The sequence below is a fragment of the Brassica napus genome, chromosome A4, assembly GCF_020379485.1.
Source record: "Brassica napus cultivar Da-Ae chromosome A4, Da-Ae, whole genome shotgun sequence".
Lineage (NCBI taxonomy): Eukaryota > Viridiplantae > Streptophyta > Magnoliopsida > Brassicales > Brassicaceae > Brassica > Brassica napus.
In genome coordinates this window covers 18415081-18439681 of record NC_063437.1, presented here as the reverse complement: position 1 = coordinate 18439681, position 24601 = coordinate 18415081, and the positions used below count along the sequence as shown (strand labels likewise).

Genomic DNA, 24601 nt, shown 5'->3' with positions numbered 1-24601 from the left:
ATGTTTGGTATTGAGTAGTATATTAATCTGGGTTTGGTTTCTAGTGAACAAACCCATATGACAATATAGCTAAACCAAAGTGATTAATAAAATCTCGATTTTTAAGAGATCGAATGATATATATATGGAAATGGATTTAGTGAGTCGACGCCCCAAATTAAGTTTGGGAGAGGTCTGCCACATATAAATCATTTGCCATAGGAAATAAAATGTTTGTTGATATTGGTCATAAACATTTATATTTCATCAATGCTTAAATGCAAGTTACAAGAAGATTGACCATGCAAAAACAATGATAATTTTCAGACCAATATGATTGAAACTGACATGTGTATTGTAGTTTATAAAGTCAATATGGTTGAAAATAATCATATATAATGGTGGTTTTGATGACACAAATAATATCTTGTGTATATTTGTTAAAAAAGCAAAATATGTGTTTGGAAAAGATCCAAAACATACAAGTTAGATTTATAAATCAACTTGAGAGAACTATGAAAATAGTTGTATGTAAAATGTGAATTTCTAAGAATGAAACACATTTTTTCAAGAAAATTGTAATAATTTTTGAAATTGCTTTTAATTCATTTAAATCTAAAGGAGTTGTAGATTAATTTTCTAAACTCTTAAGAGATGTTAAATGTAATTATGCATGTTTTGAGCTATCTCAAGAAATGTGGGGGAAGGTTTGATTACCATATAAAGTCGTTGGCAAGAGGTCATATGAACTTAGTGATAGTTATCACAATATAATTTTTTTTATTAAAAAAAAAAAACAAGCTAGTGTCATACATTGAGTTTTGTGTATAATGGTTAATTGTATCTTGAATAAAAGATGACAAAAATCATTAGACAATTGATCTCTACTAATCTCAAGAGATTATGTTCACTATGGTGACAACCTAGGATCCTTTAATTAAAGGTGTGTCATGAGATCAAATTGTTATATCATCAAAAGGAATGGGTCGCCTGTGAATTAAGATGAGGTTTCGCGGTAACTCTACCTAACTGACTGGAGATCCCAAGAAATAGGTTCAAGGAGACAACTAAGTGAAACTAAGTCTGTCCAAAGCACTGTAAGACTTCGGTCTATACCCAGTTCCTATGATGATTAAACAGTGCTACATGTAAAGAATACAGGATAAGCATTAGCTTTTAATGATTTGTGTCCATAGCTTTGAGATATGAATGGAGTAGTACATGATACTCCTCTAAACAAAGTTAATGGCAAATCACCTTGTGAGTGTGAAATGGGGCCGTTTCTAGGAGAATGAAGGAAAGGCTATATTCTCCAAGTTCACTCATGATTAACCAAGACTGTTCACGGCCAAAATGAACACAATAGAGAACCTAGTTCTGTGAGAGAATGAAGCTGTGTTATGGCTATTGTCTAGGTTTACACCAAAGCCCGGGAGGTTCAAGACATCATGGCCACCTCCTGGCCGAGTAAATCCGATAGCTATTAACAATGACTGGTTCAAGGCTGAAAAATTGCTACCAACTCATCATGCAGTGGATTTTTCGTTTGTACTCTCAAAAGTCCTTAGTTAGGTCTTGTCGAGTCTTGTCTAGGAAGTTGAATCTTGTCTAGAAAGTCTGTCGAGTCGTCTAGTGTCTAGAGTCATTTCTATTCATGTGGGGGATTGTTGGAACTATTTTTTGAACATTATGAATAATGTATTCATATGTCAAAAAAGAAGTTTTATTTGAATGAGAAATGGAGGTCTAATGTGTGTGATTTGAAAAACTTGTATAAAGTAGCAAATACACACATTGGATATTTGAAATTGGATTTGGGTTTTTTGATTTGTTAGTTGGACTTCATGTTCATTGACTTAATCTTATAAACCAAATATATGTTGATCTTTTATATTGATAAAATATAAAAAAGAAATCCATTTTAAAGTATATTATTTTGTTTGAATTGCTCAAAACAATAATAATTTTATTCTTTAATTTTTTGGTCAAAATGTGGAATAAATTCACATAATAATGACAAGAATTAAAAACTCCATTAGTGCACTATGGAGGTTTCATTTTTTGTGTTGAAAAATGAAACTTGTGCTTCTCATTATATTTCTATATAAAGGCTTGTGAGCCATTTAGAAAATACACACATTCATACAATCAAGAACATTTCTCCCACTCAGAATAGTTATGCTAGTATTTTTTATTCTTTTGAGTCTGAGAGTACATCACAGAAATATGTTCGATAGATTCTGTTTTTCGGTGATGGTAAACAGAAACAATGCTGCAGTTGTATTTTGGGAATCTGAGCGCCATAAAACCGTCACACTACGGGCGTTTAAAGATTTAAGGAAAGAGATTAACTATCTCGACTCTGCAATTCTTCTTTATTTTTATATTTTGGTATTGAAATTTTAGTTTATGTTCTTATTATTCTTTACAAATATCAGTTGTCCTATGGTAGTAAAATAAAGTTCCTACATTTGGTGGATATGTAAGTCACTGGATCTTATAACGAAACTAAAGAGATAATTTTGTAACTTGCTAAACTTGACATCTGCAGTTACCACTAATGGAGCTTCTATATATTGCTTACTATTGACACATGATGCAAATGTGAAGGCACTTTGACTAGTTACCGCAATCCAAGCCTTTTCGGGTGGAAATGCATATGCCATACATAATAGGAAGATCTTGTACATAACTTTCTTTGCTGACTCAATATTTCCACAAGTTATTCTATATATGATCTTAACTTTTTTTTTTATTAATATGATCTTAACTTCTTGTTCTGTTTCATTTACCTCCCATAATAATGTGTATAACACCATAACACATGAAGAGCAGTGATAATTCTAAGTGAGAAAAATGCAAGGGATGTGGTGACATGGTGTTATTGGATGCCGTTGAGATTTTAACGGTGATTCATCAACAATGCCGGTCCAACATTTTCAATTTTTTTCTTAATACTTTACACTCATTTCCAATTTTATGCTTTTAGATATTTGTCTCTAATAGCATTTAGAGGTAAAATCACTCCAACCCTATTCTATTTCTTCCTCTAAAATATAGATTGTTATTTTCATTTTTATATTTAGAGCAAGAAATAACATTCCTCTATAAGTGTATCTCCAACTTCACTCTATTTTCCCCTCTAAAATAGAGTTTAGAGTAAAAATGCTCCAATGATACTCTATTTTCTATTCTATAATAGTGTAAACCTATTTTTTACTCTATATATAGAGTATTTTTTTTTTTGTTCATCACTCTATTTTTCACTCTAAAATAGAGTACCATTGGAGCAACATCCAACTCTATTATAGAGTTACTTTATTTTAGAAGAAAAATAGAGTAACCCCATTACAGATGGTCTAATAGAGGCATACATTTTTATTCACAAAATGATCATTTAACTTTTTACTTTAACAATTATAACCAAAATAAATATTTTTAGTGAAAATATACTGTTTATATAAATATATAATCATCTTTTTTATTTACATAATAGTTTCTATAAAAATATTCAGTGTAAATAATATCATAATTTTATGAATGTTAAACTAAATTGGATTGGTTTTCAAATTTTACAAGTAAAATGTACTATTTGTAAAATTAGAAAAGAATATATTAAGAATATTTCTTTTTAGAGAAAGAAATAGAAGAATACATTGGAGACAAATCCATCTCTATTATAGAGTTTTCCTATTTTAGAGAAAAAAATAGAGAAATACATTAAAGATGGTCTTACTCATGTAATAATTTTATAATGCTTTATTTACAACTAAAATTATCATTTAAAATTATGATGCCCTAAATGGTCCGTTCATTTATCTTATGCTCTGGACCCGCACTACTCATCAATCCTCACTCACTTTGAAAGATCATATACACAGTAGTGGTTTGAATGAAGATGTGTGACAGATGAAAATTATATGTTGGATGAAGAAATTTTTAGGAGTTAAAGAGCGATCAAATGTACATAGTTACAATCTGCACATTCTAATTAGTTTCATAACTTACGGGTTAACGAAAACAAACGGTAAGATAAAGACAAATCATTTGATTGGGGTTTATATTCGATTGGATTGATGTGGAAATAAAATAATATCAACTCTCTACTTTCGAGATTAGTTTTTTCGCAGTAACGATTATTAAAATCTCAACGAAGCTTCGAACTTTTGTATCAGTAGCCATTCTGAACATATTTCTAATGATCCTCATATCAGCCTTCCATTTTAATATTACTTTCACTTTTCTTGGCTTTTTGTTACCATTTCTTAGCATCTGTTAGACTATTAATAGAGACCAAATTTCATTTTTTTTCACATGCATTATACTATTACAGTGTTTAATTAGATGATTCTCGAAGGTTAGGCACCACAAGGAGTAAAATTTTAATTAAGAAGGAATACTGGAAGTAATAAAACTATGAGCGTAATAAATTGATGGGGTCCTAAATTTCAGGCCGTGTTTTGCTCTCTCGAAATATAAAAAGTTGGCATTAATTAGAAAGACCAAATCTCAAGTTAGACATATCACCAAACAACACTCCTTGGTGCTGTGGCTTCTTTTTTTATACTCCACTGTTTCATTAAGATAGAAATTTTAGAAAAAAAAATACAGAAATATATTTTTTATGTTTTTTTATACAAAAATTGTAAAATTCAATAAATTTAATTTAATTTATTAAAAAACTATTGGTTAAAAAGTATTAGAATTTGATAATTTTTAAAAACAATGTATGCTTAATGTGTTTTCTTAATATATGTGAAAACACTAAAACATTTATCTTTAAGAAACAAAAAGAGTACTTCTTTTCTCTTTAGACTATTTCTAACTCAACTCTAAAACATTATTTTAGTGTGATTTTGAAACAAAAATTTTTTTCAACCCAACGCTAAAAATCATACCATTTTAGCGCAACACTGTAATTTCACACCAAATTTGGTGTGACACTATTCACCACACTAAAACACTATTCATCTCACTAAAATACTATTTACTTAATTTTATTAATAAAATAGATAATTAAATAAATGACAAATAAATACATAAATACATATAATATTATAAAAATAGTTTTTAGTGTGAAGTTTGGTGTTATGGTTGGAGAAAAACTTCTTTTAGTGCTGAAATTATATTAAAATAGTGTGGTTTTGATACTAAAATAGTGTTATGGATTGGAGATGCTTTTAGCTCTGAGCTAATGCAAGTAGTTCGTTAGGCCAAACTTACAAAACATAATTTCAGGCTTTTCGGCGACAAATTTTCTTTACATATGGCCCTTTTTGTTTTGTTGTAATTTATCGGATAACGGTAAAACAAATTGGTTTCAACAGAGGCAAACTATTAAACCTTAATTTTCATGATATTTATATCAATGTTATGCTCTTTAACCAAATGATCCTATGGATTTTCTCATTATGTATATACATGCGAACAATTTCCAACTATGATTATCTCAAATATACTTTACTATTTTTGCTTACAAAATATAAAATCTCTATGATAAAAATCGGGTTGTTTCAATCCCCATAATAATATTACTCTAAAATAGAGTAAAAATAAAAATTACTATGTTTTCCTAAATATAAAATAGTTATTTTAATTTTAGAAGAATAAATAGCAAGGAGTATTAAAATAACAGTGGGTTAAAAATACTCTAAATCATGATGGCAATAAGTACATGCAATAATTATAAAATGAATCATACCAAATGATTAAGTAATCATTACTAAATTCTTAAGTGAGCTTTGTTAAATGGCCAGAGACCTTTCTAAACTATTATTCGTTTCGTTTCATAATAAGTGTCATTTAAATTTTTTATATACCGATTAAATTTTTTGTTAGTTTTATATTTCTTATTTAAAACAATTTTTGTTTGATTTTATTAATTAATGAAATTAAAATAAAAGTAAAAATTAAAAAAATTAATATATGCATTCAAAATGTAAAACAACATTTATGATGAAATAGAATTTAAAATCTAAAATGACACTCATATTAAACAAAAGAAGAATTATGTTGTCGGATTTTTCTACCCTTTGAGACAATTAATTACTAACATACAACGATTTATTGAACCAATAAGTTGCATCTTCATTCAAAAAATAAATGGGGATTCATTAACATAAGTTAAATTTCTAGGGAAATGGATAAACAGTGAATGGATTTGTGAGAAAATACGTATTGGGTTTCTCTAAAAGTTTTGGACAAGTAAAAGCCTGCAGTGTGTCTGTTACTTTGTCTGAGCTCCAAATGATCAAATACCAGTAATTTTGAGCTTACCAATGGCCAATGGGAAAGATTTGACTACAACAAGACCAGACCATTAGACGATCTACTTAATTTAAATGGTAATTAAGAAATGCATTCTCGTATATCTTTCTGGACCCGTGGGCTTAAGTACCGGCCGATGTTTCCAAGCCCATAAACAAGTATGAGACTCTCACCGACGAAATACTAGTCCTAATGTTTTATAAATATCTATGATCGAAAGACGCACGACAACATCTATATTAATTATCTCTAGTGTACGAGAAACATATATAATTTAGTGGTATATACAAATATTGCGTGTTATTGATCATCTGTATTATCAAATAACCCAATCTTTTCAAAAATATATTTTGTTTTAGTTAAAATTTTAAAATTATTAAAAACAAATTACAGATTCTAATTTGCTTTATACCATATCATAAAATAAATTATAACATACGATACAACAAATCATATACTTTTATAAAATGAAAAAACTAGAATATGAAATATCATTTATTTTGAGACAATAAAACTCCTAATACATCTCATATTTAAAAATAGAGAGCCTATTTTTCAAACTCTCTATAGTAACATTAATCTTTAAACACATAAACCCATTTGTGAAAAACTATGAACAAAGATGTAGTCCTTATAGTTAGATTTCTAGATTAAGATGTCAGAATTTTTGAGCAATTTGATATCAGAGGCCATTAATGGAGGAGCACAAGAAATCTCATAGCGTTATTCCAGCTTTCATTGTTTTCACTTTTATATTTACAAAATTCTGAGGTTATAATTATTACTAGTTGCGTGTTAGTTTAATCTGAAATTCACTTCAATATTTACTTTTGGTAGTTGGGTCATATATTTATAGCAGCACACATTGATTATTTTGTTCAGCATTAATATGAATGTGGGTGTATTAATACTCATAAACATTATACACATAATATATATATATATATTGGATCAAGTGCAGTGTGCTGATGGAATTATGTATTCCCTCCGTTCTTTAAAGTTATACTTCATCCGTTTTTAATAGATTTATATTCTAGAGAAAAGAATTGTTTCAAAAAAAATACATATTTTATATTTCTAATGTAATTTTTGTCAACTAATAATGAGAAATTATGAAGTTCAAGAACATTAATTGCTTTTCTTAAAATCTTATTGGTTTTAAAATATAGAAAAATATAAAATTACAAAGCTAAGTTTTAATATGTTTTATTAAAAAATGTGAAAATTTTAAAACATAGATCTTTTAGGAACGGAGAAAGTATATTCTAGATTTTTCACACATCTTAATAAAACACATTAAATTTGCATAATTTTTTGTGTTATTTTTTTTCCATAATTTTAAGTCAATAAAAATTTAATTAGTATAATTAAATTTTTTGAAGTTTGCAATTAGTTAATAAAACATGCATTTAAAAAAAGACGAGGGAGTAGTTCAGTTTATGGGATCTTGGTGTTGGACTTGGCTGAAGAACCTGTGTTTCTAAACTGAATCCAACCACCTGTCTAATTCTAATTTTAAAGAATATATGGTTGGGTCCAACTCCACAAATCAATATATCCACGATGCAGAGAAAAACCATAAACATAGCTAGTCGGTTTAAGTTGTGATCCGTAAACATAGTATAACCAAATTAAACAGAAACCGATGATATAAATATAGGTCAAGAAATAAAAATTGCTTAAACAGACACCGATACACATATATAGAACATCAATATACTCAGATATGCATGTCTGTTTTTTTTTTCTTTTTCTTTTTTTCTTTTTCTTTTCTTGATATGCATGTCTTTGGCCTACACAAATGTTGATAAATGATACCCGAAAAAAACTTCTAATCTGAATAATGATCAGAAGTTTGGATTTTGTAGTGGTACCCATCAGGTGATTTAAACAAACAAAGTGACTTTTGAAAGAATGAAAAAAAGGGTGACATATTTGGTTACAAATTAGTATATTTTTAAGCGTGAATATAAAAATAAATGATTCAAAAGACTCTTTTTGTACGCATTAAGTTTAGGAATATCTTAAGTTTGATATGAAATCATTGAATTTTTATTTTTATTTTCAAAATTTGTAAATTTGAAAAGAGCTTCATTACAAGTAGTCAAATACTTACTTATCTAAAGATTTGAATACACGTACACAACAAATTATATTACTAACCAAGTGTCTCATCTACGAGTTTTCATAGTTTTGGTACTTTTCACTTACTAACCATAAAATATTCACTTTTTAATGATGAAAAGCAAACACGGTTATCTGCATAGCGAGATGCAATATTATTTTTTCACAAAAGATTTGAAAATTTCTATTTTTCTTTATATTTGAGATTTACGTGTTGAGATAACGTAATTTAAAATAGATCTGAAATATCATATTAAATAAAAGCTTAAGACAAAAATTTTAACATGGAAAAAGATATATTCTAACTATAACATTAGTATGTAAAATTTTATACATATTCTGCTTACTTGATTAAACAATATTTAATTCGTGACTCACAGAGTTTACTCTTTCAGTGTTTGATTTTGATTCTATAAACACTAGATTTTTTAACCGCGCTACGCGCGGATAAAATATTATATGTATTTCTCAATTCTAAAAAATAATGTATAATATTGTATTATATTATTTAAAGAATATAAAATAAGACTACATAAATATATTTTTTATATTTTCTTTGTGAAAATCATTATGTTGTTTGATTGTTGTACTTAATTCACATATTTGCATAGATATTTGTGATAGATGAATAACTATATTTTTATTATCAGTAAATAATATATATTTATTATATAATATAAGAAAAATGGAATTATTTACTTTTTAACAAACTTGTCTCATGTTGGGGACTCGGTTATAGACATATCATATTCGAACGAAACATTTTTACACTTATCAATCTTCTTAACAATCAAGAAACAAATCTGAATATCAAAACAATATCTCATACGTTCTCTTTGTGGAATAACTGCTCTGAAAAAATTGAATTTATGCATCAAAAAGGACTGGAAACGGATGTGCATATGTGTTATCTAAGTCAGCTTTACAAAAAACTATTTATAGTTCATATATCATTTATGTCCATCCTATTTTTTTGTCCATCATTTCTTAAACATCTTGAAATAAGTAATGCTAATTAATAATAAACTTTTTGCTCACAAAATAAAAATCAAATTTGTCTAATTATCGTTTAATTTTTCTAACTGATATATGTATTTCTCAATTCTAAAAAAATAACGTATAATATTGTATTAAATTATTTAAAGAATATAAAATATGACTACATAACATAAATATATTTTTAAAATTTTCTTTGTGGAAATCATTATGTTGTTTGATTGTTGTACTTGATTCACATATTTGCATAGATATTTGTGATAGATGAATAACTATATTTTTATTATCAGTAAATAATATATATTGGTTATATAATATAAGAAAAATAAAATTATTTACTTTTTAAACAAACTTGTCTCATGTTGGGGACTCGGTTATAGACATATCATATTCGAAAGAGACAGTTTTACAGTTATCAATCTTCTTAACATTGAAAAAACAAATGTACATATCAAAACAATATCTCATACGATCTATTTGTGGAATAACTACTCTGAAGAAATTGAATTTAGGCATCAAAAAGGACTGGAAATGGATGTGCAGATATGTTATCTAAGTCTGCTTCACAAAGTACTATTCATAGTTCATATATCATTAATGTCCATCCTATTTTTTTGTCCACCATTTCTTAAACATCTTGAAATAACTGATGCTAATTAATAATAAACTTTTTGCTGGAAAAAATCAAATTTGTCTAATTATCGCTTAAATATTTTATTAATATGGTCTAAGAAGCTTTTAAGTAATATTTTATTAATATTTTATTAGTTTTTTTGTTAATTTTTAGAGGTTTTTGTATTTAAGATTTTTTTCCATATTAAGCTTCTATTTCTTTCACATAATTGATATATATATATATATCATAAAAATTGCCATCAAATCAGTTTTACTTATTTATTATTTTGTTTTAACGAAAATACACTTTTTAAATAATTTAATTTAAAATAAAATTATATATTAATTTGCTGTATTTTAACAATTTCATTGATTTAATTAATTTGCTTTGGTGGATAACTTAAAAAGTTTTCATATGAATCGGGAAAGCAAGCTTATGTTGTTATATTATATTTATTTTGTGTATATAGAATCTATATACAATGCTAGTGTAATAAAGAAAGAACATTATTTTTTTGTAACTTCAAAAAGATACATTATTACAATTTGAAATGAATCAAAATTGAATAAAATGGTAATTAAATATTTGTAAATCTAATTGTTTAGTTGGATTTTCATGAAAAAAAAATCGATTGGTTAAACAAATGTTTCAAAATTTGTTGTGGTATTGTTTTGTCTATAAATTATAAAATTTATTAAATTAATATATTTAATTATTGCATCCTTAAATAATATTTTATTAAGACATTAGAAAAATATGTTTTGAGTTGTTTTGTCAAATTGTACAAAAATCAATGCTTTTTCATATTTGTAACTTCAAAAAGATACATTATGACAATTTGAAATTAATCAAAATTGAATAAAATGGTAATTAAATATTTGTATATCTAATTATTTTTTATCTTGTTTAGTTGGATTCTCATGAAAAAAAATCGATAGGTTAAACAAATGTTTCAAAATTTGTTGTGTTATTGTTTTGTCTATGAATTACAAAATTAATTGAATTAATATATTTAATTATTACACCCTTAAATAATATTTTATTAAGACATTAGAGAAGTATGTTTTGATTTGTTTTGTCAAAATTTTACAAAAATCTATGTTTTTTCATATTTATCACGAAAATTTATATGTTAAACTTACTTTTACAAAATTCTTAACTTTGTCACGAAAACAAAAATCTATGCTTTTTCATATTTGTCAACGTTCTCACACTTTCTAAGAATATATTAACTTAGTCACTTACTTATTTTTTTTTTACAAAACAAAGTATTGGAGTCTTGAAAGTTGAATTCATATTATTGTAAATGTACATAAGAGTTTGTGATTATATACTTAGTGGTTCTTGTATATGTGTCCAAGAAAGTTTCAATGGCTTAGTGGTAACTGTCCTATATATATCATACTAACCCGGGTTCGATTCTCTCCTTCGCATTGTTTTTTTATTTTTTACGAAAAATAAATGAGATAACATGGCAATTTCGGATTCTATGATTGGTTGATTTTTCTATCCTATGTGGACACCCTCTCCATGGCTTATATCCCCCTTTTAGTATAGTATAGATTGCCTAGTCTTTTTACCAAAAAACTGCCTAGTTTTTCGCTGAGTTTGTCAGTTTGTTAGAAGTTTTCAGCAGTTAAGTTCTTAACATTTTTTAGTTATAGGTGATGATGAACTAGAAAGTAGTGGGGACAGTGAAGACTTAAATAACTTGGGGACCAATCTCAAATCTCAAGAAAGAAATAATGTATTCCCTTCGTTTTTTAATATAAGTCGTTTTACAGCTATGCACGTAGATTAAGAAAACCATTAATTTCTTATATTTTCTAAACAAAAACATCATTAATTATTTACCTAACCACAATTCAACCAATAGAAAAATATAAGATATATTACCATTGGTCATACAACATTAATTATTAATAAATTTTACATAGAAAACCGAAAACGACATATAATTTGGCACAAAAAAATTTCTCTAAAACGACTTATAATAAAAAACGGAGGGAGTAGTTTCTTGTAATGTCTGAAGAATTGAGTGGGACTAGGATCTTTAATTACAAATGTTCAAAACGATGGATCATATCGGAAAATGTAATAAGCGTTCATTCAAAGTAGTATGTATATTCGATCAATAAGAAAAAAGTCATCACGAATAGAAGAAATACACATATACAATACAAGTAATGCTAGTAAGATAAAAATCGTATATTAAAATGTCTGTCTCACTATTTATTCTCTCTTTCTGATTATCACGAATATCAAATCTCAATGCTCACGCATTTCTTTTACCGCCAGAAGCACAGGTTCTCTCATTTTCTGTGACAATGACACTCCTTCCATTTTCTATTATTTAAAGTCTTAAAAAATATTTCTTTTGTTTCAAATTATATGATAATCTTATTTTGATATCAATTTTATCAGTTTTTTTTCTTTATGACCATTTATATTTTAAAATTATTATTATTCTTTAGTTGTATTTAGATAAATAAGTGATAATATTTTTGACTATTAAAACTATTTTTTTATTAATTTGTGTGTTATATTCTAAATCATTAATTAATAAAATTATAAAGAATATTCAACTACTCATTATAGAAATACCCGAAATAATTGAAAATGGTGTAAATAAAGAATAAATTTGGAATAAGTTGTTAGTAATGGACTAGTAGTGAGTGGTAGTGTATTTTCTTTGTATAACATAATAAAAGAAAAATATGAGAAAATGAGTTTCCAAGACATGCACATAGCTGAAGACATATATTTAACATGTTGGATTCTAGTCCTTAATAATACTCTGTCCCTCCGTAAACTACCATTTCAATGGGTTCCCTTTCTAGTTCCCTAGAGACAAAAAAAATATTGGCTACTCCAACAATGCATAACGGCCTATTTGAGAAAAATGAAGTAATGCATTAATACAAGACCATATATTATTTTTGACGTTGCGTACATCCATCATTCTTTGACAGTGTTACGCGATAAATTGTGTGTATTTTTTTTGTAATTTTATCACTACAATCTCAATCTTGTGTTTCCCGCACATCCGTACTTCAGTGATAAATAAACAAAAAGATTTCGCGTGGACTTGATTTCGGAAGCTTCACGTCATCATCGTGATGAGAGAGTCAAGAGTGGCACACGATCTTTGAAATATCTATTGTATTTCTATTTGATTTTGGCCGATTACAACTAAAAAATCAACATAGAAACATGATACTATTATTCTTTTTTTTTTAAATATGATATTGATATTATAATTTATAAATACTCATTCTATGATAATTAACTGTATATCGGTTATTCCAAGAAATTTGCTGTCATATAAGTATCGAAGCATATAATTAAAATGCATTATGTGTATATGTGAATTTGGAAACGACCAAAGACACCTACGTACAGATCTTTTTACTTCGCATTTTCAGTGATATTTTTTCCCAACTTTTTGACAGAATATGTTCACTATATCTTACTTGATAGACTATTAAAAACTGAGTCAAGAAAAAAATTGTTGATTCCTTTTTATCAACCTTTTTAAAATATTTAAGCTAAATCATATATATAACTTAACTATATAAATACGTTAATATATATTATATCATTACCAAAGTCTTATATGTTAAGTATACAAGTTTCAAAATATATGAATCTCATATTAACATATATACACAACTTTTCTTTATGTTGCAAGCAATTATATTCTAAGATAAGTATTTATCCTCTTTTTTTTTATCAACGATAAGTATTTATCCCAAAACGAAAAAATTGTCAGATAATTTGACTAATTCAAATATGCATAATATACGTATATATCTCTAATAATTGAACATAAAGAGTTGTGATATCCGAATAAATATTTTATAATTTAAATAACGAAACATCATTTCACATAACATTCTTACATTGTTGTTGTTACACTTGGTTCAAAGACAAACAAGAAAATCCCAAAGCTAAGAAAAGTAGTTAAAAAAACACAAACCCAATAATATATTGACACGTCGTAGTGGGTGAAATGGATAGTCAACGTGTCAATACATTATTAGTCACGTAGTATGATACTTATTTAAAAGAGTTATTACTAACAACCCGAGTTACATTTTACATCGATCGGTGGTAGAGATTATGGTAACCACGTGACGCACGTGACGTCCCATGATGACGGACGAGCGGAGATTCTTGGACGGCGCCACGGCGTTTGACGGCGGCGGAGAAAACACCTTCCCATATTTCGGAGAAAGCGCGGATGATGATGCCGTGGTAGTAAGGCTCGTTGAGTGAGAGAAAGCAGTTGAGAAGCTCTCTGAGATCGTCTTTGGAGTAAATCTCGTTCTCGAGAATCATCTGGAGCATAGACTGACGGAAGTCAAGGTAAGGGTCGTCGGAGTCTTTCTCGACGGCGACGGCTGCGTGGGAGGGTGTAGCGGAGGAGGAAGAGGTGTTGTCGGAGAACCAATGGGTGGTGGAGGGAATAGCGGAGGAGGAGGCGGTGGTGGTGGTGGAAGAGTGGTAGTGGCCGTAGTTAGAAGAGTAGCGGCGGGGCTTTTTGGAGAAACGGTTGAAAAAAGATGACAAGGTTGGGAACTTACAGTTGCCGCATCCGATGTCTACTACAGAGACTGTCTTAGGAACCATCTTCTTCTTCTTGCTTTTGCTCGCCATTGTTGTATCTTTTGTCACTCTCTGACTCGGACCGCAAAGGTAAAATAGATTTTAGAGTGAGTCTACTTGGGACTGGTATTTAAGGATGCATGTGGGGACTGTGATCGGTAATGAGAAGTAAACTCTTTGCAGTTGGCATTAATGTTTTATTTAATCTTCATAAACAATTGGATACTATTTCTTTTGGACTCGTTTGAACGTTTTAAAACACAGTTATATGTATGTATATGCATGACAGCATGAGTCATGAGTGCATTAATTGGTTAATTATCTTTGCAACATAAATTATATGTCTATATATGCATGACAGCATAACTCATGACTGCATTAGTTAGACATCTACTGATAATTGATTCTATAAAAAGAAGATTCGATTAATTGGTTAATTATTTGCGTTAACTTTACTCTTATCGTATCAAACATTTGATAATTTATTATGTGTCTAAAAACTAAAGTTCAATTATGGTTGGCTAACATGCACTTTTTAAGTAGGTGATGATAAGCCGTGTGAGCGGTTAGGCGTAGCTGATTAAGAGTAGCTTGTTGCTCATCTATCTTTAATCAATTCATCTTATGAATTTTTTGTCCATAGAAGATATATAACATATACTGCCTACATATAATATTTCAACTTGTTTCTCAATTTTGATGAAAAATGTCAAAATATTGAAACAGAAAAATCACTAACATGTTTCCTAAAACGATTAATTTGGAAACTAATAACCTTCCTATTTGAGTAACAAAATCAAAGAGGTGCAAATAATCTGGCACAGACTTTCAGCAAAATAGGTTAATTTCACTTTTTTCCGAAACCATGTCTATAAAGTACAAACGAAGTTATCAATTAAAGTTAGATCTAAAATACCTTCTCGGTAATACTTGTTTCAGTGGACTTGTTCCAGGCCTTTTACGAGCTTGATAAATAGCATTTAGATGACCTCATTTATTTGCTAGTCAGTCCGATTTAAGCCCAAAGGCCATAGTTCCTCTTACACCTTCCAGTTTTTAAGATAGTTGGAGCATTTCCAAATTCCAGTCTATTTTAGAGAGTAAAATATAAAATGTGATTAAAGATATCCTTAAAAATTAGGATTTCACCTTTTTCTTTGTCTAGTTGAGTTGATTAATATTTAATTATAATTTTTTTATTTGTTATTTTCTAATTTTATAATTAAAAAAATAAATTTGAAAATAACAACACAATATATAAGAATTTTTATATTTAAAAAATTTAATATTATGAATAAAAATTCGTTTTTAATTATATAATTTATTATATATAAAATTCATTAAGGGTAACAATGATTTTAATCTCTTAATTATTATAAATAATTTTATATCTTATTTTAAATTTTATAACTGAAAAAATTGTGTTAAGATAACAACACATATCTTTTTGAAAAAAATTATTAATATTATAAACAAAAATTCGTATTTGATTATATAGTTAATTATATATATATTTATTAAGGGTAATAAAGATATTAACCGCTCTAACTTTTAACGTGAGAGCTCTGTTGCTAAAATTCGTTGAAAAAAATATTGTTCGGCAATCTAAATTACGAGAATAACCTTGTAAACAAATATCAGAGATAACGGTCAAACGGTAAACCCGTTCCTCGTACCCCCAAGATTCGAGTAGCGTATGTGGCAAGAAACTACAAACCGTTTACTTTTTTTCTCTCTTTGATTTGTTCTAAACGAATTTTGAGACAATCAAACCACGATTTATTCCAATTATAGAACTCACGCGTTTCATAAGCATCTCATATATATAAAAAACATAGTTTGATCTCATTTGCAGCTTTGATCCTTCTGGGTTCCTCGGGGAAAAAAAAACAAGTCCATTCATTCTTCTTCAGACGTTCAAGAATCCATACGAGGACGAGATCTTCCTAACGTCTTTGATCTTCTTCAACAGGTTCGTAAGCATTTATCTATTATGTCCTAAAATAAATCATCCATCTGGTTTATATAAGAACGCTGAACCAGTTCTGTCATGTTTGCGATGTTGTATAAGCAGGATATAATTCTTGATTTGGTCGAAGATGTTGGGAGATTTCATCATCAGGCTCCTTGTGTATGTCCTGGCCTACCATACTTGTTCTTTGTTATCCATTTCATTCATCATACTTTGTTGTTTTAAATAGGTTAATGTATGTATGTATGTATCTTATTATAAAAGTGGTGATGCTTGCAGATTGATATTAGGGTACACATACCCAGCTTTTGAATGCTACAAAACGGTGGAGAAGAACAAAGTTGATATCGAGGAACTCAGATTCTGGTGTCAATACTGGTATTTTAAAATATCATCCTTTAACATTCATATAATTGATTTTATGTTAACCTTTAAAAAATCTAAAGACCGAAACATAAAAAATCTAAAGACCGAAATCAAGCTTAATGTTGTTTGAAATCAAATACCCAAGCAAAACCTTTTTCAAAAAATGTATTTGGTCGCGAACTAGTATTATATATATAATTTGGGAAGCAATGCTACAATTTTATTAGGATATATATGATTGAGATCTCAATATATGGTATGCACGTCTTAATGTATGATTTAATATAATAATATCAATATCTACTTGAAAGAGAAAAAAAATGTTATTTTACTAATCATTTCTGTTTGAATAATTAGGATATTGTTGGCGCTAATTTCATCGTTCGAGAGGGTTGGCGATATATTTATCTCATGGTAAGAAATATCTTATTCAAGCCCTAAATCATCTGTTTTATTTAATATCTAAATTTTATTAAATAATTGGCATATGCAATTATTATTTGCAGGTTACCGTTGTACGGAGAAATGAAAGTGGTCTTCTTCGTATATCTCTGGTGGCCTAAAACGAAGGGAACGAGACTTGTGTACGAGACATTGTTGAAGCCAGTCATAGCCCAACATGAGACAGAAATCGATAGAAAGATTATGGAGTTGCGAGCTAGAGCTTGGGATTTTTTCATCTTCTACTTCCATAACTTTGCCCAGGTTCATTTTTTTTCTTCCAATACACTTTGTATTATTTAAAATGACTTAATTTTATAACATTTACGATAACAAATTAGTATCTACGCACAGGCTGGTCAATCCACTTTTATCCAGGCTTTTCAATACGTACTTGCCCAATCGGTTCGGTTCTCTGCCGCAGCCGCAGCTAACCAACCGGTACCAACACATCTCTTTTATTTCTGCCTATAATGTTACACTTGCATATATCTAGATTCAAGTTTTGGTATTCAATTTTTTTGTTCCATTTACATTTTTAACTCTTATTTTCATTTGACTGCAAACACATAAAACATTTTTGAAACAATTGAAACGTGAATGATCTCTGTTTATTTATTTTTTTAGAATGTTTCTTAATTCACATGTTTGTGCTACTTAATACACTTTGACACTTTTGTGTACGTGGTGAAGCCAATGGAGCCGAACGTAAACGTGAAAACGCGGTCACCGGTGGAGACTGAAAGTGATACGAACACACCTCCTGGTCCAAGGCCGTTGAACAAATCACTATCTGCGTTGCGATCGCTAGAGAAGCAAACGAGCAGAGGGAGGAAGTGGCCACCACCGACACCACCACCAACACCAGGCCGAGACTCAGCCGGAACATTCAACGGAGAAGATGGTGTTAATATTCCCGATACATTACCGGGATCACCCATTACCGATGCTCGAGCTAAGCTTCGCCGCTCTAACTCCAGGTCTCAGGCCGCAGCATAGTAACGTACATAAACGTGGAGAACCTTTTCTAAAAGGTATATAGTGAGAGAAAATTTCAAGCTTTGAAATGTTTGAGAAGACAAAACAGATTGAATTTTTTGTTTGTGCTCTTGTGTTTTTGTAAATTTAAGCAGAAGTTTTAATACATGGATGATATTTGTGTTTGCTTTCGCTTTAATGTTGCCATAAGGAGCTGGTTTTAACGATGCATTTAAATGGTCAAAAAAGATTATACTCAACTAGTGAACAAGTGCATCCGATGAACTATTATATCTCTCTCTTGAACTTACATTAGTTTCTCTTAACAAGTAATCCTCTACATTGTCACACGCTACACCAACTCTAGATATAAATGAGATCATAATTTAATGGTACACACACTACGCACCTGCCACTGGTTCTGTATTTGATCCCCTCTTTGGCTTTGATTTTGGGGAGCTAAGAGTGTTGTTGTAATGCGTGTTTCATCATCTCGGGGTTGAGTCAATACCGGTTGGAGCTATTTCACCCATTACCGGTGGTGGAGTACTCACATCAGCTATTTCATAATCCCAATCGATACCAGCTTTAGCATGAGTTAAGGATTAGCATATAACACATTGAAGAGAGCTATACGAGCGTAGTAAAAGTTTTGATATATCAAAGGATACAGTCTGTTTTCCAAATATCCGTCATGCTAATATCTGCATTGGAGAGAAGCCAGTAATCCGTATCATCATTCTGCAAAACATTAGACCACATCATCAGAAGGTAAAGCTTCATATAGTTTTTGCGAGTATATCCCAAGACGGCTTACTTCGACGTCAGAGGGAGTAATCTTGAGCATTCCTCCTACTTGCTCCTGTAAATGATTAAGATCAGAGGTATCGCCGGGTTGAGCATGTGCATGATCTTGAGACGCCTGATGCTCATTGGCAGTTCCTTTATTATCAACAGTTAAGGCTTCTATCTCATGGTTTTCTGAAGATCCCGAGCAAGAAGCAATAGGCAAGCATGCTGGTGGTGGTGGTGTAGCTGTCCCATTTGTGTCTTCAAACTTCTTCTCAAATTCACTGAATAAGATGTCAAAGTAAAACATGTTATGACATTTCTTCTATCATTCAATTCATGTTAATAACATTTCTTTCACATATGTACATAAGTAAAAGATACAAGGAATAAATACCTGACAAGGTATACGTCAATAGGTCCCATTGTACTTCTAAGAATGATCCTGTATCGCCTTTGAGGGATGTCAACCGCCTGTCGTGTAGATAAGAAACATATTATCATTTAACGTTTTTGCATCTAGCGATATGTCTTCCTAAGTTGCTGGCAGAGACTAACCTCATCTGGATCAGGGACTTCCAAAGTTGTGCCATGAGGAGCTTTGACGGCTATCAGAGTCTGATTCTGCGGGTGCATGAACGTGAGAGTTAAGATATAAGTGAACAAGAAAGTCTTAAGATCGACATATAACACATACATTCAATCGATTTGATAAAATTCCTAAGGACTAAATGACAGACCTGGAAACCCGGCAAACTCTTGATGTCCTCTTCAGTTACAAAAAGCCATCTGAACATTGGGAATAGATTGGTTAAGTGTCCATCATTAGAATAGCACCATCTCACTGCAAGGAAAAACTAGACTAGAAGGTGATAGATAGACTGAGATTTATACTTCTGGTTCTTTTCATTTTCGCTCAGTTCTCTTAGTCTTTCCTCCGTTTCTCTGCAAAAAAAGTTATTAAACGTCAGCATTGGTTGAATAGATGAACCTCCAACATCCCAAAACTCTCAATATGAATGCTATTAAACCTGATTTCGTTATCTAGCGCCTGCTCCTCAAGAGAAAAGTTTTCAATTTCTGCCTGCAAGGAGAAACAAGATCATATTCTAAGTGCATGCTATTTCAGTTTTACAAGCACAATAACTTTATTAAGTGCATGGTGTTTCAGCGCACCTGTAAGACAGATACGTCAGCATCCACATCGCCAGGCCCTGAAGTATCAAGTCCCCTGGTCAAGTTTATTGATCCACAAGTGAGTTAACATGTATTTAAATGGTTCAAGGAGTATCCCAAAAGAAGCAGATATGAAGAAACACATGATTTGAACTGCATAAGCATATATTAATATCATTAAATCCTCCTCACTTCCAAAGTATTTGATTCTTGAAAGGCTTTTCAATGAGATCAATCCCCTCCAAAACGTTCGTAATATCATATATACGTCGTTTCTGAACCTCCAATGTTTCTGCAGCTTTGTTTAGGTCCAGCATTCCATCTTTCGCTTGTTTGATTAGATTCACGAACTTCCTTGTAAGGAGACCTGAACAGGTTTGTGTCAGCATCTTCAGATACACCACGACATGTATCAAACGTTACAAACATATATAAAGAGTTGTTAATTACCTAAAGCACTGTCATAGCGACAACTTCCAGAAGGAGTTAGTGTGGCAGGAGAACCTACAACTTTATCAGGAAAAAAAAATTCAGCTCTTTGACCATCTTGTTGCTCTAGGCATGAAAAAAAACATATATATATATAGAGCAAGCCAAAAGGATAAGAGCTTGTTTCTTCTTACCAGCATTGGAGATGGGTGTTTGGGGAATTGACTGACTTCCTTTGGCCTTTGACTTGGTGTTGACTCTGCCTCCTTTAGCTGAAACAGGAGTCTTACATGGACTGTTGGATAATGTACTGAAACCAGAACTCGTGAGTCCATTACTATCAGATGTAGCAGCAACCACATCCGTTGTGGTCTTTCTCTTCCGTGACTGCAAGATATTCTAATTGTTATCAACTTGAAAGAGGTTGGTCCATCCCCAATAAATATGCAAGGAGATATCATACAAAAGGTTTCAAAGCCTCTACGTATACAATTCTGATTGTCTATACTTCTAACAGAAAGTTTATCACAACAATGGGAACAATTATACAAGCCAAGCGTCATGAACCATCACTTTGATACTAATTAGCCTATGCTAACTATGTGAGTACTTATATAGGATACATATATGAAAGAGATGGCGAAATGACGGCGGCTGTGAGCATCTCCAACGCATCTCTATTTTACTCCAACTTGTTCCTCTAAAATAGAGGAATGCTATATTTTCGGCTATTTATAGAAGAGATGTTATACATAAGGTTTTCAAATCATCTACTCATACAATTCTCTATACTCTCCAACATAAAGTTCTTTTCACAATCAACTTGGAACAAATTATACATTACTTTGATACTAATTTGCCTATGATAAACAACACTATGCGAGAGAATACTTATATAGGATAAGTAGACTCAAATTCACTGATAAGTGAAGAAGGAGAGAGCATCAATTGAGTTTCAATTTCACAAATTCAAGATTCGCGTTCAATTAGATTGTGCGCCTAATGTACCATCGCGAAGCTACGATTCTGACGAAAATCGAAAATAATCTGACGCTGATGAGCATCTCAATCAGACTGAGAATCATTTTCAGAGAGCGTAATTTCTAATTGCGATTGGTAAAATCGAAGATCGAGCAATCGCTCGAGCCCGAGGGGGGGACTCACGGGAGATCTATGAACCACGACGTCGTCATCTTCCCGATCTACGAGCTCGCAGACGTTCACGAGGCTTTTATCGTTGTCAGTGAGGTGCGAAGGGGCGAATCGGTGGTAATCCGAGGGACTGAACGGCGGTTTCGTTGAGGCGAACGCTAAGTTCCGACGTATTGGTGGCACGACGGGAAGAGACGACGACGGAGAGGGAGATGACGGCGGATGGTGCGGCGGCGGCGGCTGAGATGGTCCCGGAGAGGATCGTGCGCCGCCGGACATGGATCGGAGTTCGATGGGAAGATCTCGGCGGGGAGAAGAGGGACGGTTAGAGAAGGGAGGAGAGAGAAGGGTTTTAGTGAGAGAAGAGGAGGGAGAAGAAGGAAAAAGTGAGAGAGAGCAGAAAACGAGGGAAGTTTATGTTGGGATAGATGTGGAGGGAAGAAGCCTCTGCCTACAGCGAGATTAATTTTGTTTCTATTTGTGCCCCTTTACTTTTATATTTGTTTCTGATTGACCCCACTTCTTTTCTTTTTGTAATTAATTATTTTTTTGGTTGAAGGGTGAATGAAGCTGATATTTGATTTTGATCTAAGAACTTCGTTTTTTTTTTTGAATCTTGAGAATTATTCAAAGGTAGTCGGTAACCAGATTTCTGCAAGAGATTTGATTGAGATGGGATTTGTGTTCTATAATACATGTGCTGCTGTTTCCGTTAGAGCATATATTAATATTTTATTAAACACAGCCTCCCACTGGTTTTGAATTTTTTTTTAATTGTTGATTAGTGGTTGTTGTTGTTGTTGTGTGTGGCAGTGGAAACTGGCTACAGAAGCGTAGTACAGAAGTGTTGATTATTTTGTTACTTGAAAAGATAATTATAATCTAATCTTTCCCAATTCAATGTGAAGGACTGAGAAGAGATATCATTACAATTCCACTTATAGGAGTGTGTTAGGTACCGCTTGGTTTCGTGTTACTTGTCACTAGCACATGTTTAAGCCCATTTGGAGTATACCTCTCAAACATACATCAGAGAAACCAAATGGCCCAACGAAGAGTGAAAACATGTAAAACAGAGATTCAGATTTAGACCAATGGCAAAGATTCAAGGACTTAAAAAGCTCTAGATCCTCAAGATTTAACTCAATTGTCCGGTTAACCAGTACATAATCATACCTTCCTGCCTCCAATTCTAGAACTCTTAAGTGGTTGCATCCACTTGGCTGAACATTTCATTTCATTCCACTGAACTACCAATACAATCCACATTGTAAATGAACATTCCTTCTCCTATCAAGAAACTACCTTCCTTTCTCTCTCAAAATGTAGGCAGAGACTAACGGTTTCTTCATTCTTTTGAGTTCTTCGGAATCATTCAACACAAACTGTACCTAAAATTAAAAACAAACCCATCAATTAAAAAGAGTTTCTCCAGACCATTATAAACCAAACAGAACAAAGAGACTTCTCACCACTTTGCAAAAACTCTAAAAATCAAGAATCTTTCTGTACACAACAAAGTCGAGAGGTCTTCAATGGCGGAGAAGAATCACAACATACCTCCAACGCATCCCGAAACCCATCTTCCTTCGTCTTCAACATAACCGCCAACGGCAGCCTCACCCCTCTCCCCGCGCACGCCACGTGTCTCGGTTTAATCCGGTTCTCCAAGCTGAACGAGAAATACTGAGGAAACTCGAGAACCTCCCTCACGTCTCTCCCCATCTCCCCCATCAAGTAGTTCAGCTTCGGCTCGTAGTTCTCACCGATGCTGTAGTTAAACAGCTGCGGGAACCTCTTGAACATCGCGGCGGCGCTCCGCCGCGAGAACCCGAGCCTCTCGAAGAACTCGATCCTCGGGAGGAGCTTGCCCTCGACGCTGCAGGAGAGGAGGTAAGTGTGTCTCCGCGGCTCGAGGATTCCGATCCCGCGGAGGAAGTAGAGCGTGGGCCTCAGCTGGAGGTCGACGCTGCAGGCGAGGAGACGGGGACGGCGGCGGAGGGCTTGCCGGAGGTCGAAGGTGGAGTCGACGCCGACTTCGCGGAGGAGGAAGGTGATGACGGGGATCGTGTGGGAGGTGAGAGGGGAGGTGAGAAGCTCCGGGCACATGGAGACGAGGCGGCGGAGGTCCGGGAGGGAGAAGTTGATCGGCGGGGTGGTCATGTAGTCGACGACGGATTTGACGGCGGAGAGGGGGGAGGAGAGGAGGGGAGGGTGGCGGTTGAGGAGGGTGAGGAAGTCGATGCCGAGGGTGTCGAGGTAGAGGAGCTTCTCGTGGATGTCGGATTCTAGGGCTCCGGCGGCGGAAGGTGCGGAGGAGAGGGAGTCTGGAGGGTTGGGAGGGAAGAAGATTGATGACGGCGATGAGTTTGGTTTGAAGGAGAGAGAGGGGAAGTTGTGGAGGCGGAGGCGAGAGAACGGAGGAAAGAGATGGTGGTGGTTACGGGGAGGGAGAGTGGAGGAGAGGAAAGAGAGAGCTTCTTGTTGCATTGTTCAAGAGACATCACTCACGACATGAGTTCTCTCTGTTTCTCTCTTTGTCTGAGAACAAAACGATGAAAAGAGGATAAGACGGGGATGAACAAACTGTGATTTGAAGATGGGGATTTTGTTTTGGAGACCATATCTGAATCGATCCGGTTCAGTTCAGTCCTTAACCGGTTTATTTCAATTGAAATTAGACAAAATATGAATTTTTTTTGGGCTAT

At 32.1% G+C, this 24601-nt stretch overlaps 4 protein-coding genes across 5 annotated transcripts; 1 reads left to right on the top strand and 3 right to left on the bottom strand.

The window, feature by feature from the left end:
- Positions 1-13952: 13952 nt before the first annotated feature.
- On the bottom strand, positions 13953-15023 carry LOC106450221 (transcription repressor OFP6). The gene has a single exon (XM_013891871.3). It carries the CDS (start codon positions 14639-14641, stop codon positions 14081-14083), a length of 561 nt encoding a protein of 186 aa, XP_013747325.1. The 5' UTR covers positions 14642-15023; the 3' UTR covers positions 13953-14080.
- Positions 15024-16409: 1386 nt separating this feature from the next.
- On the top strand, positions 16410-18527 carry LOC111215206 (HVA22-like protein j). The gene is made up of 7 exons (XM_022718572.2): positions 16410-16562; positions 16665-16721; positions 16842-16940; positions 17286-17342; positions 17435-17633; positions 17724-17810; positions 18063-18527. The coding sequence occupies exons 2-7, from the start codon at positions 16690-16692 to the stop codon at positions 18366-18368; spliced, it is 780 nt and encodes a 259-aa protein (XP_022574293.2). The 5' UTR covers positions 16410-16562; positions 16665-16689; the 3' UTR covers positions 18369-18527.
- An 84-nt stretch (positions 18528-18611) lies between these two features.
- Positions 18612-22727, bottom strand: LOC111215205 (transcription factor E2FA-like). Its single transcript, XM_022718570.2, has 13 exons — positions 21906-22727; positions 20936-21128; positions 20763-20822; positions 20505-20679; positions 20313-20367; positions 20168-20220; positions 20031-20081; positions 19877-19925; positions 19695-19760; positions 19534-19610; positions 19165-19420; positions 19019-19088; positions 18612-18933 (listed from the first exon to the last, which is right to left on the bottom strand). The coding sequence occupies exons 1-13, from the start codon at positions 22170-22172 to the stop codon at positions 18836-18838; spliced, it is 1470 nt and encodes a 489-aa protein (XP_022574291.2). The 5' UTR covers positions 22173-22727; the 3' UTR covers positions 18612-18835.
- Positions 22728-22959: 232 nt separating this feature from the next.
- Positions 22960-24503, bottom strand: LOC106391445 (transcription termination factor MTEF1, chloroplastic). Of its 2 annotated transcripts, none has more exons than XM_013832086.3 (2): positions 23454-24503; positions 22960-23284 (listed from the first exon to the last, which is right to left on the bottom strand). In XM_013832086.3, exons 1-2 carry the CDS (start codon positions 24381-24383, stop codon positions 23195-23197), a joined length of 1020 nt encoding a protein of 339 aa, XP_013687540.2. In that variant the 5' UTR covers positions 24384-24503; the 3' UTR covers positions 22960-23194. The 2 variants fall into 2 exon arrangements, with proteins under 2 accessions (XP_013687540.2, XP_013687541.2); XM_013832087.3 differs by having other exon boundaries at positions 23366-24501.
- Positions 24504-24601: the final 98 nt, after the last annotated feature.